This window comes from Monodon monoceros, unplaced genomic scaffold (genome assembly GCF_005190385.1).
Source record: "Monodon monoceros isolate NGI ecotype Baffin Bay Population unplaced genomic scaffold, NGI_Narwhal_1 Super_Scaffold_13, whole genome shotgun sequence".
In the NCBI taxonomy this organism is placed as follows: Eukaryota; Metazoa; Chordata; class Mammalia; order Artiodactyla; family Monodontidae; genus Monodon; species Monodon monoceros.
This window is the reverse complement of record NW_021703769.1, coordinates 5,535,194-5,551,713: the sequence shown is the minus strand read 5'-3', so window position 1 is coordinate 5,551,713 and position 16,520 is coordinate 5,535,194. Positions and strand designations below refer to the sequence as shown.

The 16,520-nt window shown below is 45.9% G+C and overlaps 1 protein-coding gene across 2 annotated transcripts in view; it reads left to right on the top strand.

Annotated features, from left to right (window-relative positions):
- Positions 1–423: 423 nt before the first annotated feature.
- RAE1 (ribonucleic acid export 1) overlaps positions 424–16,520 on the top strand; it is a 19,485-nt gene continuing 3,388 nt past the window's right edge. Inside the window, exons 1-11 of one of the 2 annotated variants that reach the window (XM_029221494.1) lie at positions 424–613; positions 3,862–3,958; positions 4,537–4,641; positions 5,661–5,753; positions 9,701–9,787; positions 10,764–10,850; positions 11,296–11,367; positions 12,406–12,513; positions 14,912–15,018; positions 15,103–15,178; positions 15,765–15,959. In XM_029221494.1, the coding sequence (XP_029077327.1) occupies positions 3,869–3,958; positions 4,537–4,641; positions 5,661–5,753; positions 9,701–9,787; positions 10,764–10,850; positions 11,296–11,367; positions 12,406–12,513; positions 14,912–15,018; positions 15,103–15,178; positions 15,765–15,959 (1,020 nt within the window). In that variant the 5' untranslated portion in view covers positions 424–613; positions 3,862–3,868. Of the gene's footprint in view, positions 614–1,521; positions 1,662–3,861; positions 3,959–4,536; positions 4,642–5,660; positions 5,754–9,700; positions 9,788–10,763; positions 10,851–11,295; positions 11,368–12,405; positions 12,514–14,911; positions 15,019–15,102; positions 15,179–15,764; positions 15,960–16,520 lie in introns of those variants that run through there. The other variant, XM_029221493.1, reaches the window with a different exon arrangement.

The window sequence follows — 16,520 nt, the reverse complement described above, 5'->3', positions numbered from 1 at the left end:
AAGAATAGCCCTGGAAGTTAGGCATTATTATCCCCATTTCACAGCTGGAAACTGAAGTCCAAAGAGACCAGATGGCTCAAGATACCCCAGTCGCAAATAGGGAGGCCAGGGCAGGAAACCAGGTAGCGTCCCATCAGCTTCTCGAAGGATGGCCTTAAGAACTGGCGGCAATCGTAATTTTGCTAGACTTGTCATTCACAAGAGAAAATTGTTAACTAACCTTCACCAGCCGGGGCGGCGGATTTATCAGAGCAGTCGCTCCACAGCTGCGTCGGCTACGCCAACTTTCGACCAATCCGCAAACTGCTGGCACGAGGACTTCTTCTTGGCGTCAATAGTGCTTCTGCGCATGTGCGATTCCCTTAAAGGAGGAGGAGCCTTTTCCTTCCTTTCCCTGCCTTCCGGACAACACAGGAAGTAGCTCGGAGACGCATGCGCAATGTCTCCGCGGTAATTAGGGCGGTTTCCTCGACCGGCGTGAGAAGACCTCAGGCTCCCGGGATTCCTGTTCGTGCCACCTCGCTACTGCCTCCTCCGCGCCCGAGCGGGGTCGCAGGCTCCCGAGCTCTTTCCGCTCCCCGCCGCCGGCTTCCCTCCGCGGCGCGACTCTCAGGTAGGCCTCGTGCCGCTTCCCCGCGTTCCCCGCCGCCATGGCGCCGCAGAGGCCTGGTCCTCCCGGGCGAGTGCGGCCCGCCGCGAGGTGCTGGGGCACGAGCAGGACTGTTGGCGAACTCCATTAGTGGCCCCTGGGAGGGACGTCAGAGCTGCAAGGGGCCTTACGGGTCACCTCCGGTCTAACCGCCTCGTTTTTCTCGTGGGGAAACCGAGGCACCGGGAAGGGTCACAGAGTGGATGGCAGCCTCTGTTGCCTCTCCCCTTCCTCGTCACACGTCTGGCTTCTCATCAGACACAAGCCGCCACCTCGTTGACCTTCCCGGACCGTTTTTCTGCGGAAGGCCACCCCCCTTTAGTCTCCTCCATGGTAACCGGTTTCATCTCCTTTGTTGCATTTATCCCTCTCTGAAACTGGTTCTTTGTTTCTGTTCCCTCCGCCGAGTAGTCGAGTATCCACGTGCACACACTGTGCTCTGGCAAGTATCTGTGAAGTGCCAGGCGCTGTGCTGAGGGCCAGGTGTGTTTTAGGGGAGCGTCCAGGTTGCTCTTTGCCGTGCTGGAGCTGGCACTCTCCTGGGGAGGCGACTGACTGCCAACAAGTTCCAGATGGGGACAGGTGCTGTGAAGAAGACGGAGATGCGATGGAGGCTCCAATGTGTTACATTAGGAAGGCAGGGAAGCCTCTGGGAGGGGCCTTCCTTTAAGAAGATGCTTTTAACAGCTTTACTGAATGTCACTTACAATAATCCGTTTAAAGTGTACATTTTGATGATTTGGGGAAGTTTAATAGAGTCGTGTATACATCATCACAGTGCGGTTTTAGACCGTTTCCATCACCCTCAAAAGTTCGCAGGAGGCCCCTGTTGAAGTGGGACCTGAAGATTCAAACTGAGACAGCTGGGGGTTTGGGGGAGGGCGGATCACCCCAGGCTGGAGGAACAGCTGGTAGGAATGCTCCAGGGCTGGGAGGAGCTTGCTTTGTTCACGGGCAGCGAGGAAGCCATCAGAGCTGGGGTGCAACAAGGAGGGAAGGAGCGCGCGCTTCGGTAGGCTGGAGACGTATGCTTGTCTTCCGAACTTCTAGAGGGTTCTCGGTGTCCTGCACAACATGTGGCCCACGTAGGCTGAGTAATGCTCGATGGCCCTTGTTCTTCTCCCTTAGTTCGTCCCTAATGGTAGAAATGCTCTCTCCCAACTTGATGGTTGAAGAGAGGAAGGGACAGGCGTTTCAGGCACTGTGTGTACAACCTCACTTGGTTTTCGTAACTCTGTGAAGTGGATTTCAGGGTCTGTTTTTACAGATGAGAAAATGAAGGCTAAATAATGTGCCCAAATCATATATGTAGTTCCCGGACTTGACTGCAGAAGCCCTTCATTCCTTTGTGTGCTTGTGCAGTTAACTGGTGTCTCAAATACATCTCAAACATTTGAGGCAGAGGCGGTCAGCAAGCACCACGGCCTCGCACAGGTTGCTTTCTGAGATACTAATGCTTTCATAGACCTAGTAGGTCTACACTTGATTATTTTTCATAAAGCTCGGGAAATTCAAATACCTCCCCAGAATTTCTCACAGTTTTCCCATTCTATGTTGTCTTCTTAAGAGATGCTACTGTTGTTATCTCCTGTCACATGAGCTGTATGTTATTGGGTTAGTCACTTTTGTCACTCAGGTGCTAGCCTCCTTTGGGAGAGGTTGCTGATATGGTAGGCTTCTGGGTGTAAAAATTTACTAACCAATGACAGAATCGAAAATGTGGCATCGATGTATGTGAGGCATCAGAGTTATAATACATAGACTTTTTCCTTGGAAGGAAAAAATGGAAAGTTGTTTATGACCCACTATGCAGTAGACACTGCGCTTTCTATATAGATAATCTGATTTGATCCTCAGAACAACCCTGGAGAAGGTGTTAGTATTCTCTATGTTTGCAGAATAGGGAAAATGAGGCTTGCTGAGATTAGGGTCCCAGCTCTGGTGAGTGGCAGAGGCATGGTTCTAACCCAGGTGGGCCTACTAGACTATGGTGCCCAGGAGAAAACTCAAAGTGGGGAGATTCTTGCTGGGCAAGTGTCCAAAACATAATGCCAAACCTTTTGCTACTTAAGCAGACCAAAATGGATTATTTTATTTTTATTTTTATTTTTTTGCGGTACGCGGCCCTCTCACTGTTGTGGCCTCTCCCATTGCGGAGCACAGGCTCCTGACACGCAGGCTCAGCGGCCACGGCTCACGGGCCCAGCCGCTCCGTGGCATGTGGGATCTTCCCGGACCGGGGCACGAACCCGTGTCCCCTGCATCGGCAGGCGGACTCTCAACCACTGCGCCACCAGGGAAGCCCTGGATTACTTTTTTTAAACTCCTAGGATCGCTGCCAGGGTTGGTTGCTTTTCTAAGTAACTTCATGCAGAGATATTGACCTAATCCAGAGTGCAGAAATTAGTACAAAGACAGTGAACTGTCACTAAGTGGGAAGCTGGAAGAATGGGGCCTTCTGCTGGTTTCCAGTTGTGTTCCTGGTGCTCAGCAGCGTGTCTCTAACTGTGTAAAAAGAAATGAGCGAATTTATATTTTACCTGGTGACTGAAAAATACTCTGCTGTGATGTGTCAATATTGGTGAATTAATTGTGACAAAGTTAAGAAGGAAACTGGATGTGGGGTGTATGGGAACTCTTCTTTTTTAAAAAAAATTTTATTTATTTATTTTTGGCTGCATTGGGTCTTTGTTGCTTTGCGCGGGCTTTCTCAAGTTGTGGCAAGCGGGGGCTACTCTGTTGCAGTGTGCGGGCTTCTCATTGCGGTGGCTTCTCTTGTTGCGGAGCACAGACTCTAGGCACGAGGGCTCAGCAGTTGTGGCTCGTGGGCTCTAGAGCGCAGGCTCAGTAGTTGTGGCGCACGGGCTTAGTTGCTCCGCAGCATGTGGGATCTTCCCGGACCAGGGATCGAACCCGTGTCCCCTGCGTTGGCAGGCGGCTTCTTAACCACTGAGCCACCGGGGAAGCCCAGGGAACTTTTCTGTCTTAAGAATTTTCCATTACAAACTATTCTAAAACAGAAAGTTTATTTTTAAAAAGCACTCTGCTTATCGCATATTTAGATCTCTTCAGAAGAGAGAAGCCTGACATCAAGCCATTTATTTATTTACGCTCTATTTCCCTTCTGTAACTTAATTATCTTTATCTTGCCTCTCAGGGATGTTTATTACTTAAGAGAGGACCTGTCCTTAACGTTTCCCATTATTTTTTAGGGCCAAGATGAGCCTGTTTGGAGCAGCCTCCGGGTTTGGCACTGGGGGAGCCAGCATGTTTGGCAGCGCCGCCGCAGATAATCACAACCCTATGAAGGTACCGCCTAAGGTTTCATGGGTTTGTAGAGACACTGCAGGGGGCCCCACGCTTGTGACAGCGAGAGAAACCTAGATGGCTTGGGAGCCTCCTTTGGGGGTGAAAACTCTGAAATTTTGTCCAGGCTGCTTTCTCAAATACTGGAAAGGAGAAACTGTGTGTCCCCTGGACGATTGTCCTATTCCCCCTGACATTCCTGATCACTGGAATCACTCGAGATGCCTGTTAAAATTGCACGTTCCTAGGGCCCAGCCCACAACTGTTGACTCAGAATTTCTGTGGCGGAGGGAGGCAGGTGATGCTGTGATTGAGCACTTCGGGGCAAGAGTGACCGGGTGGGCCATCGTCTGGGAAATATGGTAGTGGGCCTGCCTTTGAGAGTGCTGCTTGTAATCCAGCAGCACCAGTGCTTTCACTGGCTTAGTTACACTCCCCCTTTTTATCAAAGTAAGAAAGGTCTAATTCACTTATCTCTTGACACAAGGGAAGGCCACCATGAGGTGCTAGTGAGAAAGAAGGCAGTTTTGAATTGAATTGTGACGATGTATACATTTTAACACGGACTTTTTCCACCCCAGGATATTGAAGTAACATCCTCTCCTGATGATAGCATTGGTTGTCTATCTTTTAGCCCGCCAGCCTTGCCGGGGAACTTCCTTATTGCAGGGTCGTGGGCTAACGATGTAAGTGCTCCTTAAACGTTTGCGTGTTCTCTCTGGCATATCTCTTTGTATCGGCACAGTTAGTGTTAGCTGTTTTTTTGTTTGTTTTTTTTTTGCTCCAAGTGAGTGAAGCAGAGAGTTCAGGCTTACTCATGGCTTTTTTTAAGCACCGAGTTTAGAGTGTGAACCCGTCTGAATGGCAGGCGTCCCTTCTTGTGCCGATTTTTGTTAAGAAAGCAGGATCATATGCGTCATTCAAAAATTCCTACTCTAGTTCAGTATCTTGAAGTATATTCCCAGGTCTGTAGTATTCATTGAAAATAAAAGTTGTCCATGACGGTATGTACAAATTTCCCTTCTAGGCATCCTGCAAATGTTCTTCAGGCATATGTTAAAGTTTTTTCACCTTTAGATATAGCATAAATCCTGCACAGACACTATACTTACCAAAAAGAAATCATAGCATATGAAAAGAAAGATAAAAACTCTGGTAGAAAAATAGGCGAAGGGTGTTTAGAGGCACTTCACAAAGGAGTGCAAGTGGCCTGCTGGAGTAATCTTGAAACATTCAACCGCACTCCTAATCGGATAAACACATAGTGGCTTTGCCACTCTCTTAGATATGGGACCTGGGCCAGTTATCTTCGTTAAGCCTCGTGTCCTGTTTCATGAGATGGAGATGACAGTAAGTTCACAGAGCTTTAGCTGTTGTAGAGGTTAATTCAGATAACGCATGTAAAGTACATCATGGGAAATCTTCAAGTCCCGAAATAGTTGAGACACAGGGTACAGACTTAAGGATTTCAGATAAATATCCTCCAGAAGAGCTGTACCAATTTACACATCTGCCAGTAGTACAAGTCTCAGCTTATCCGTGCTGGCGCCAAGTATTATTCATTTTATGTTTGTTCATTTGATCGGAAAAAAGTGTCTGTAATGTAAATTTATGTTTATCTGATTATGGCTTGGAGCAAAGGGCTTAAAATGCATATAATGTATCATCAATTGGCTGTTTGTGTTAATTTGTTTTATTATTATAGGTTCGATGCTGGGAAGTTCAAGACAGTGGACAGACTATTCCAAAAGCCCAACAGATGCACACTGGGCCTGTGCTAGATGTCTGCTGGAGTGATGTAAGTTTCATTCAGTTTTTTCATGTTTTCAGAGTGTATATAAATGTATATATGTTTTTATATAACCTGAAACACAAATAGCAAGTATGTATACACATTGTAGAAGTGCTGTTTCTGAATTTAAATATAGTAATTTATTGATACTCATAATGTAGTCAGTTAACTTTAGTCATGTTAACTTTAATCTCTCTGAAAGCTTTTCTTGCATTAAAAAATCCATTAATTTACTGACATATTTCCTTGAGCAAGGGACTAGAGAATTTTTTAAAGCCTCTCCTACCTCTACATGTGCCATGAGCTTATGTTGTTTTAAAATTAGAAATTACTGTCCCAGAAAATAAGTCCTAGGGAAAGAATCAATCCTTTTCCATTATTAAACTTCTGAAATAGTTCGTTTTTTTGGAAGTCTTTTTCCTCCCAAATCCTGAACATCAGCAATGTAAGTAAATGTGTTCAAGTTTATTCAGCTCTGAGCTCTTCTTTATTTTTCTTTTTGGGGGAGTGGGTGGGTGATTGGGGAGTTTAATGAAGGTACCATTTACAAGGAAACCAGCAGGGATGGTGAAGTCACACAGCAAGAGCTGCAGCTGTGGAGGACCCACCCCTCCCTAAAGGAGGAGCCCAGGATTGACATCCCAGCCTTTCTCTCCTCCCTTCTGCTGATGGCAGAACCCTGCAGAAGTGAGAAAACAAAGGGGCCTGACTGAGAGTCTGGGGCAGCTGTGCTGAGGAAGCTAAGCCTCAAGGTCCCTCCTCAGGCTCATGCAAATTTTTTTTATTAGATGCGATTTGCAAACAGTAAAATTGAACCTTTCTAGTGTATGATTCTGTGAGTTTTGAGAAATGCATAGAGTTGTGGTCAAAATATAGAAGAGATCCATCAGCCCAAGGATATCCTCCTGCCCTTTGTAGTCAAATCCTGCTCAGCCCCCCGTCCCTGGAAACCACTGATATGTTTTCTGTCCCTGTGGTTCTGCCTTTACTAGAATGTCATAAACAGAAGCCCTTTGGATCGGGCTGTTTTGAGCACACTGCATTTGAGGTCCGTCCGGGTTGTTGTATCTGGCAGTAGTTTGTCTTCCTTATTGCTGAGTAGTAATCCGTGGTATGGATGTATCACTCTTTGTTCACCATCCACCAGCTGAAGGACTTTTGGGTTGTTTCCCATTTTGGGTCATTACGAATAATGCTGCTATAAACATTTGTATATTGGATTTTCTGTGAATATAAGTTTTCATTCCTCTTGCATTAATATCTAATAGTGGGCTTGCTGGGTCATATGTAATATATGTTTACCTTTATGAGAAATAGCAAACTACTCGCACCATACATTTATGTGATCTTACTTAGCTTTCAAATAGGAAATGATTCTACTATTTATAAACATTTTGAGATGGTTAAGGAGCCAGAGTTGCTCCCATTTTAATCATTAGCTCTGACAGCCTTCTCTAAAGCATTTTTGTTACCTGTAAAATGTATTTCTGACATGTCTGATTGGGTTATTATGAGACTAATACTAGTTTTAATTTATCTGTAGAAAAATAGCAACTTGAATAGATTTTAAATATTTCTAATTTATTTTGCCTGTCTTTCTTTACTGATCAGTTAACAGATCAGAATTGTAAGTTTCTTATCAAGTATGGTAAGAAATAGAATTAACTGACGCCGGAATTCTGTTGCTCGGATGGTACTGAGCAGGCTGTTGGCTTTTACAAAGACGTGTACCGCCTATTTCCTTTCTCCATCGCCGTTAGAGTTGTGCGCCATCTAGTGGAGGCATCGAGACATAGACATGAAGAGTTCCAATTCAGTGAGCTGAGTTCTGAGAGAGGCAGGATGCACTGTGCTGGGGAGACAGAACCCAGAAGGCAGCTATAAAGTTTGGGAAGGGGGCTGTGAATGCTGCACAGAAGAGGCAAGAATTGAGCTGAATCTTTAAAGTAAACCACCTGCTTATATAGCTTTAGAGCATTGTCTCATCCATTCCAGGCCTGGGTTCAAATTTCGGCTGTATCTCCACTTTTTGACTTTGCCAAGTTATTTAATCTCTGTGAGTATGTTTTTTCACTTGTAAGATGACGATAATAATAGTTTTACAACAGGTAATAACATTATTTAGTTCAAATAATTGTCTGGCACCTGTCGTATGCTAAGCACTTGGGATACAGTGGAAGTCAAAGTAGGCGAGGTAGGCAAATCCTGTGCTTATGGAACTCATGACCTCTTAAGACAGACATAGAGAAACAGAAGGATTTCAGGTAGTGGAAATCAGTGACAGCTAGATTCAGCCACGTAAAGACTAGCGGGGCACCTGTGGGAAGTGGTTAAGAGACTTGTTTGAGGGAATATAGGGGGTAAAAGGCTGAGCCCAGACTTGGACCTTCCTGGCTCCAGAGCCCATGCACTTAACAGCCTCCCTCACAGGGGCTTACAGGAATAGGGGCTAGCCTGGGAGAGGAAGGCAGGTGTGGAAAGGCACAGAAGCACAGAAGAGCCACAGTTAACGCTTGAGGCATAAAAGCTAAAACTTGGTGAGGGTGATTCTCTGGCAGTCTGAGGACGGTCAGTCTGGCCACAGCAGGTGGACCTGAGAGGAGCTGAGTCGAGAGCACTTGGGAATCTCGTTTCTGTGCCCCAGCCGTTAGATAGACTGGCCTCTGTCTCAGTATGTCCACTGGGGCCTGGCATCCTGCAGCTGGTAGGATTGGCATTTTATGAGATTAAGGGGCAAGTGTTTCACTCAGCCTCGGGGCATCCCTCTCCATACATTATCATCTTTCCAAGGATTTGTGGACTTGCCCTCCTAGCTTCATTAATAGAGAAGAAGGTTTTCTCTCTTCTTTCACATGGGGAACTGGCAACTTCAAATGGGAAGAAGTTTTTGCTAGGGGAAGATAGTGGTAAATCTTTGAGCTGTGGAACCAGAAGTGAAGTACTGTAGGGCAGGGGTCAGCAAATTGTGGCCCATGGGCCAGATCTGACCCATTACCAATTTTTGTGAATAAACTTTTCTTGAAACGCAGCCACATCATTCATTTACATAATGTGTATGGCTGCTTTCAAGCTACAACAGCAGAGTTAAGGAGTTGCAACAGAGACCTTTTGACCCGCAAAGACTAAAATATTTACTATATGGCCCTTTAAGAAAATAAATTTTCTGACAGCTGGTCTAGAATTTTCAACTCAGTACTTTTTGTTTTTAAATTACCTTGTGCTTCATGTTGACTAACCTACTTTATGAGTTCTGTATGTGAGTATTTTAAAACCACTATACAGTGACTGCCAATTTTTTAAGCTGTTCTATAGTTTACATTGGACCAGTGACTATCATAAATTAGTGTAGTTTTATTGCATGCACTTTCGAATGCTATGAGATACTGAGCTGAAAAATAATCATGATTGTACATGTGGTACAGAGCGGGAATGGGGGGATAGAAAGAGATACAGTAAATGTGGCAAAGTGTTTACAGTTGGTGAATCTAGGTGATAGGTTTATGAGGATTCATTGTATTATTCTTGCAACTTTTGTGAAGGCTTGAAATCGATGAAAATAAGAAAAAGATTTTGAAGTGGCTCCTGGTAGGTAATACACATCGATACAGGATGTACAAAGGCTGTTCTTGGAGGACATGCCAGTGGCTATGGCTGCCTCTGAGTGGCGAGCTGGGGTCAGGAGAGACTTCGTTTTCACTCTGTAATTCTAAATGCTGTTCAAGTTTTTTTAACCTTTTTACATATTATCTCTTAGAAAAAATTAACAATTAAAAAGAGCAGAAAATGTGTTTTGTATATGATACTGTAGCTTGCAATACTCTGGCCCCCAAATAATTGGAAAAATTAAAATTGCAAAATAAAACCTGCCTCGGTATGTTCAGTCTGATACCTAGATGTTCATATAGATGTTTTATTTTTCTTAGAATGTCAGATTTTTTTCTATTTTATTTTAGGATGGGAGCAAAGTATTTACGGCGTCATGTGATAAAACTGCCAAAATGTGGGACCTCAACAGTAACCAGGCGATACAGATAGCACAGGTAGTAAAAACTTACCCTGTGCAGGAAGGCTGGGCAAGGCTGGTGCCCAGGGTTGCGATGATCCCTTAATTACAATAATTCTCTATTATAGGAAAGATGCAGTTTGACCATTCCAAATCAATTAGATTTAAATATACCAGAAACCTCTGTAGCACAAAAATGACACCAATCTTGTACACATTCTCGTTTTAACTAGTGTTTCATAAATTGTTCTGTCACGGGTCTTCCGTAGTGTGTGGATGGGGAGGGCATAATAAGGAGCTAGTGACGTTAAAACCTGTAAACGGTACAGCTCATCCTCAGCATCCTGACACCCGTGTGCGGCTTGCCTTGTACCAGCTGCATTTGGTCACACATCCATTCGACAAGTCTGTATTGAATGAATGCCTGTGATACTCCAGGCACTGTCCTTAGGAGTAGAGATAGAGCAGTGAGTAAGAGGGACCCTTCCACATGCCAGGAGCTTTTACAGTCTGCTCGGGACAGCAGGCAGGTTCTGTGAGAAGACTGCTAAGAAAAGCAGAAATGAGGAAGATGAGAGAACCTGCAACCAGAGGGTCTGGCCTGGTGAGGAAGAGCCTCTTGACACTGAGACGTTTTCAGGAAGGTGTTGCGTACCATGAGATTGCAGTACTGTGTGCTAGAAGCATCTCCTCAGTCTCTTAATGCGTGTCATCTAAGTGATACAACTGTGGTGGCATTCCCTGTGAGCCATTCCTGAATATCTCCGCCTTTCACTCTCACATGCTAGTTAATGATGGTTAAAATCAAATTAAATTTTGTTAGAATGGAAGGTAGATACATGCTCTTGATGTTACATTGAATGTTTTGGTCATGGGGAAGAGCTGAACTATCCTTTGGTTTCTGTTTGGTGTGACCTCAGTATTTAAGGTTCCTTCTCTTTGAATTTCCAGAACCAAAGCTGTGTAGCATATTATTACATTTACCTTGGTGTATTTTGGTTTTATCTTGAAAGCACGATGCTCCTGTTAAAACTATACACTGGATCAAAGCACCAAACTACAGCTGTGTGATGACCGGGAGCTGGGATAAGACTTTGAAGGTATAATATACTGTTGAGGGACTGCATGGCCTGACCAAGATTGGCGTTTATTTTATTTTATTTTTTAAAAATTAATTAATTTTATTTTTGGCTGCATTGGGTCTTCGTTGCTGCACGGGGGCTACTCTTCGTTGCGGTACGTGGGCTTCTCATTGCGGTGGCTTCTTTTGTGGCGGACCACGGGCTTCAGTAGTCGTGGCACACGAGCTCAGTAGTTGTGGCTCGCGGGTCTGGCGCTCAGGCTCAGTAGTTGTGGCGCACGGGCTTAGTTGCTCCGTGGCACGTGGGATCTTCCTGGACCAGGGATTGAACCAGTGTCCCCTGCATTGGCAGGTGGATTCTTAACCACTGCGCCACCAGGGAAGCCCAACATTTATTCTTGCACTATTTGGACTTTAGCTCTGGTCACTTATTGGGTTTTTGTGGGGGTTTTTTTGTCTTTTAGTTTTGGGATACACGATCATCAAATCCTATGATGGTTTTACAACTCCCTGAAAGGTGTTACTGTGCTGACATGGTAAGGAATTTTTAACTTAATGATAATTATTTCCTTTAAAAAAAAAAAAAAGGCACTTCTTACCTTATGATATCTTGCAATTAGAGGGTAATGTAAAAACCCTTCAAACTTTAGTAATAGATGTGGGATGTAGTTTGGATTGCCTCAGTCATCTTAAATCTGTAGATTTTTGTGCTGCATATGTTCCAGAATTACAGAAAACTAGATGTCGCATTTTTTTAGTCACTTGTATGAACATACACAGATGGCCACATGCCATGCTGTCCCCAGAATGAAATGCACTGTGTGGCTGTAGGAAGACTGGCAGTAACTTTGTGGTGTGGTGCTAGAGCTTTGGTGACTGTCTCTGAGTGAGCGGGATAGAAAGTAAAGAACTTTCTCTGTTGGTTTAGCAATAAGTTGAAGTTTCATACCAACTGCCCCAGTAATTCCACTTTTAGGAATTTATCATGAGAAAAGTAAAGATGCAAATGTTTTTTGTTCTCTATAATATAGTAAACCATGGGAAGCGACCCAGTGGGCCAACAAGACAGACATGGTTAAGTGAACCCTGTGGTGGGTTCATTTGAGGGAATGTTAGATACGTGGCCACTGCTAGTGTTCTCTGGAAAATGTGTGGGGCGGTGCTCACTAAATATGCTTTGAGTGAAGGATCAGCATTATACAGAAACATACATATACACACCTGTATAATGTTCAGGAAAAAAGACGGGGGTTAACATACCATAATGCTAACAACAGTTATCATTTGATGGGGTGAGAGAGGTGATGTTCATTTCTTCTCTATTTCTCAGTACATTTTCTAACTGTATACTTTGTAGTTTTAAAAAATGAGTCTTTTAAAAAGATATGAATGTTCTACTTTCAAATACGATTTCTCTAGGTTACCTTGAAATGTGATAATATCATTGAACTGTTAAACTTGAAAAAAAATTCAGGCTTACTTTTTGTGACTCTAAAAAAGATTGATCTAATACTTTGGTATAAAAAAGAGTACAGTCCACTTGAAGCATGTCTCTGCTTTCCTCTGTTTCCCAGATATATCCTATGGCTGTGGTGGCAACTGCAGAGAGGGGACTGATTGTCTATCAGTTAGAGAATCAACCTTCTGAATTCAGGAGGATAGAATCTCCACTGAAACATCAGGTGAGTCACAAGTCAAATCAAGAAGCTCATGTTAAAAAAAAAAAAAAAGAAGCTCATGTTTAGCACTTGTCGCAGGCAATCTGGCCATGTGGCCACATATGGAAATCGTTGTACTTTCCGACATTCAAAGGGGGTGAATTTAAACACAAATATTTAGTGAGTAAATACCGTCTTCTGCAAACATCCCCCAGGTTCGCTGCATGTTGCTGAATGGGGGCACACCTCGGTGGATTGGTTCCATTGTGAATCCACAGCTTCCGTCTTTAGCTTGGTCTTCACCTGCCACGGATTCTTAGATCTCCTTCACTCTCTTCAGACCCCTGGACACTCCCTCCGAGAACATAGAAGCTGATGGCTGGGAACTTCCCCATCTTCCTCCTGCTGCATCTAGAACTCTGGCTACACCTGCATCTTCCCTGCCTTTTCCCAGCTGTTAGGTGAGCCTTCTCAGGGGCCTTAGGTTGTCAGCCACCTGCCTCTCTCCTGTATCTCATCTCCCCTCTTCTTGTACTTCATTGGCACTGAACCAGGCTCAAGTCCAATCCTAGGAAACAAGCTTCTTCTGACCCCCACATCCTCTGCCACCTCCGTCCCTTTTTCTCTTTGAAGTCAAGTAAGTGTCTTACGTGAGCTTTCTTGGTTCCCTTACGTCCCATTCATCTCTCACCCTCCTTTGAGACTTCTGCCCCCGTTACTCCACTGAAACTGTTTCTGGCATGGCCACTGATGGCTTTCTAATCAGTAGCTCCAGTGGGTACTCATCAACCCTCATCTTCCCGTGGCAGCAGCATTCACTGCTGTTCTTATTACATATTCTTAAAACTCTCCTTGGTTTCTGTAATGCCAGCCTCTTACGTCCTGCCTCTCTGGTTGCTGCTTTGTCTTCCTTGCTGGTTCTTGCTGCATGTTGAGGTTCCCCAGGCATCTGCCCTTGGCCACTGCCTCCTCTACATCTGCCGGCCGTTGCTGTTGCTTAGGTACGCCTTGTGGGCTGGAGACTTGGATCCCCAGCAGGCCTTGCCTCTGTGCTCCTGACAAGGACACCTACAGTCTGGCAGCTCCTTTGCATCCTCCTCATGTCTCAGCCCCAGAGCATCCCGTGCCAAACCCAGGACCACTTTCTGCAGATCATGTCACCTCTTCTCAGGATCCTCCCTGCTCATTCTCCCCAGGCTATATAGAGAGAGATACGTGTGTGTGTCTTATATATACATACGTGTAGATTTTACTCATCTTGTTTTTTTGACCAGAGCATAGACTCAGTGAGAGCAGGGATTTTGTGTTTGTTGCTGCCTCATTCCTGGCACCTGCAGCCAGGCCTGAATAGAAGGCATTCTGTGTTTGCCAAGTGAGCAGTCTTTACCTGCCCCTCCCCACCACCCCAGCCTGCTCTTCCCTGTGTGCTCTGCACCTCCACCCCTTAGCTGTCTAAGCCAGAAATCAGGAGTCATCCTTGATTCACTCTTCCTCCTCTCCTCCTCTCCCATCTCATCAACCACCAAGCTCACTTCTACCCTGCATGTGGTTTCAGATCTGTTCATTTCTCTCCTTCCCTGCGTCCACATTTAATGCACCTCTTCTTGATTGACAATAAGAATGTGGATCTGTGCTCCTTTGCCCCTGGAGGCTGGGCCGTGGGCTGTTTCTCTGGGATCTTCTGTGGAGTCCAGGAAACCCTCCTTTGGGCCCTCAAACTCAGCGTTGGATCGAGTGCAGTGTCTGCCTTTTGCATAGCTTATTCACGGTTTAGAAAGTTCTGGCCGCGTCCACTGTATGCTTGACCCTTGGTCCCCCGTGCTCCACAGGCAGGCACTACTTCCCTTTTCCAGTTGGGGACGCAGAGGCTCTGGAACGTTGGGTGACTTGCTGGAGGGCGCTCACCTAGTCAGTGGTGGGCTGTGAATCAAAGTGACATGTTCTCCCGACCCACCAGGAGGCCGGCACCAGAATAGGGCCTGGCGGGGCTCTGAGGGCCGCGTGCCCCGCTGCAGTGACAGCGGGGCCTTCAGGGTGGCAGAATAGGACCTGGCGGGGCTCTGAGGGCCGCGTGCCCCGCTGCAGTGACAGCGGGGCCTTCAGGGTGCAGAATAGGACCTGGCGGGGCTCTGAGGGCCGCGTGCCCCGCTGCAGTGACAGCGGGGCCTTTAGGGTGGCAGAGGGAGAACGGTGCCTGGATGGAAGCACTTGGTCCAAGGTTTATTCATAAAATCATGTGGCTGAGTAAAAGGAAAATAATGCTTACTGGAGGAATAGAAATTATCTTCTTTACCATATTTGAGAAATACTGTTTCTGGTTCTTTCAAAACCCGAAAATGGGGTAAAAGCTGTGTACAGTCACGTTAGTTATGGAATGTTACAGCTTACATTGTGATGATATACTTTTTCCCCCCAACTGTAGCATCGATGTGTGGCTATTTTTAAAGACAAACAGAACAAGCCGACAGGTTTTGCCCTGGGAAGCATTGAGGGGAGAGTTGCCATTCACTACATCAACCCCCCAAATCCGTAAGTGAGGCCTGATCAGCGTGAAGATTTTCACTTGAGGCTTTTTTGTAAAAAGGAAAACTAAGTTGGGCCTTTGTGTTTCAGGGCCAAAGATAACTTCACCTTTAAATGTCATCGATCTAACGGAACCAACACTTCAGCTCCTCAGGACATTTACGCGGTACGTTTTTAGAAACTGTAACCCTGAGAATGTGTCTAGAAACTAGACTTGGAGGTGGGTAGCTGAGTCATTATGGGGTCAGAAAAGATCACTGTCATTGTGTGTGTTCGCGTGCAGACGTAAATGGCTTACGTGAGAGGTTTCAGTTTTCTGTGTTTATGAACATATTGACCGTCTTCGTTCTCTCTGTTTCTGAATGCAGGCTTAGGAGTTTTGGGGAGCGACTTCCACCTGTATGAGTGCTGGTAGACAGTTGATACACTTAGCTAAAACAGAGAAATTGCTGTTTGCTGAAAAAGAAAAAGGCATTTTCCTGAGGTTCGCTCGTTGGTGTCACTAGCTTACAAACTTATTAACCTCTGCTGACTCGTGTTTTGAACAAGAGACGAGATTCAGTCCTGGGCTGCCGATTGGTTCAGGAAGTGGGGCTAGTTTCTCCTGTCATCAGTGGGCCGCCAGCTCTACTGAACTGACGGTCTGTTCCATTTTGTGTCCTGACTGAACCAGGAAGTCTGCATTGGCGAGAACCTGATTTCTCCTCCCTCCTCTGCCTCTGCTTCTCATTGTACATATCCATCATTTGTAGGTAAATGGAATTGCGTTCCATCCTGTTCATGGCACCCTTGCAACTGTGGGATCTGATGGTAGATTCAGCTTTTGGGACAAAGATGCCAGAACAAAACTAAAAACTTCGGAACAGCTAGATCAACCGATATCGGCTTGCTGCTTCAATCACAATGGAAACATATTTGCATATGCTTCCAGCTACGACTGGTCAAAGGTGAGAATTCCCAAACCTGCGTTGGGCCCCTTCAGGCAGCAGAGCCAGGCTCTGGAGTCGGAAGGCCTGGGCTTCAGTCGCAAGGCCTCCACAGACACGCTGTGTGTCTGCAAATGGCGTGTCACCGTCACCTGACTGCAAAGGGAACAGCAGGGCCTCCCTCCCATCCTTTCTCTGAGAACGTGCCCATGTCAAGTGTTTGGTCACTGTAAACCCAGCGGCCGCCACTCTGGGGGGGTCCAGTCATCCAGTGATGCCAGGGGTTGTTGGGCGAGAGTGAAGAGGGCTCAGCAAGGCCGTGGGGCTTCCACCAGAGGCATTGGCTCTTTGCTTGTTTGCTGTGTGGGGAGGAGGGAAGGTAGGGACTGACAGGGTCCTGGCTGTGTTTTGGAGTCATCCCAGTGTGATGGTAAAGAGAGCAGACCTGGGTACTTGGGCTCCATAGCCGTGGTGTCTTTCTTGTTCACATCCACAACGTGTCTGTCTTCCCTGGCCCTGCCCCCCTCCCTTCCCCGAGACACACACAGCACATAACACTCTCTCTCTCTCCCTCCCTCCCTC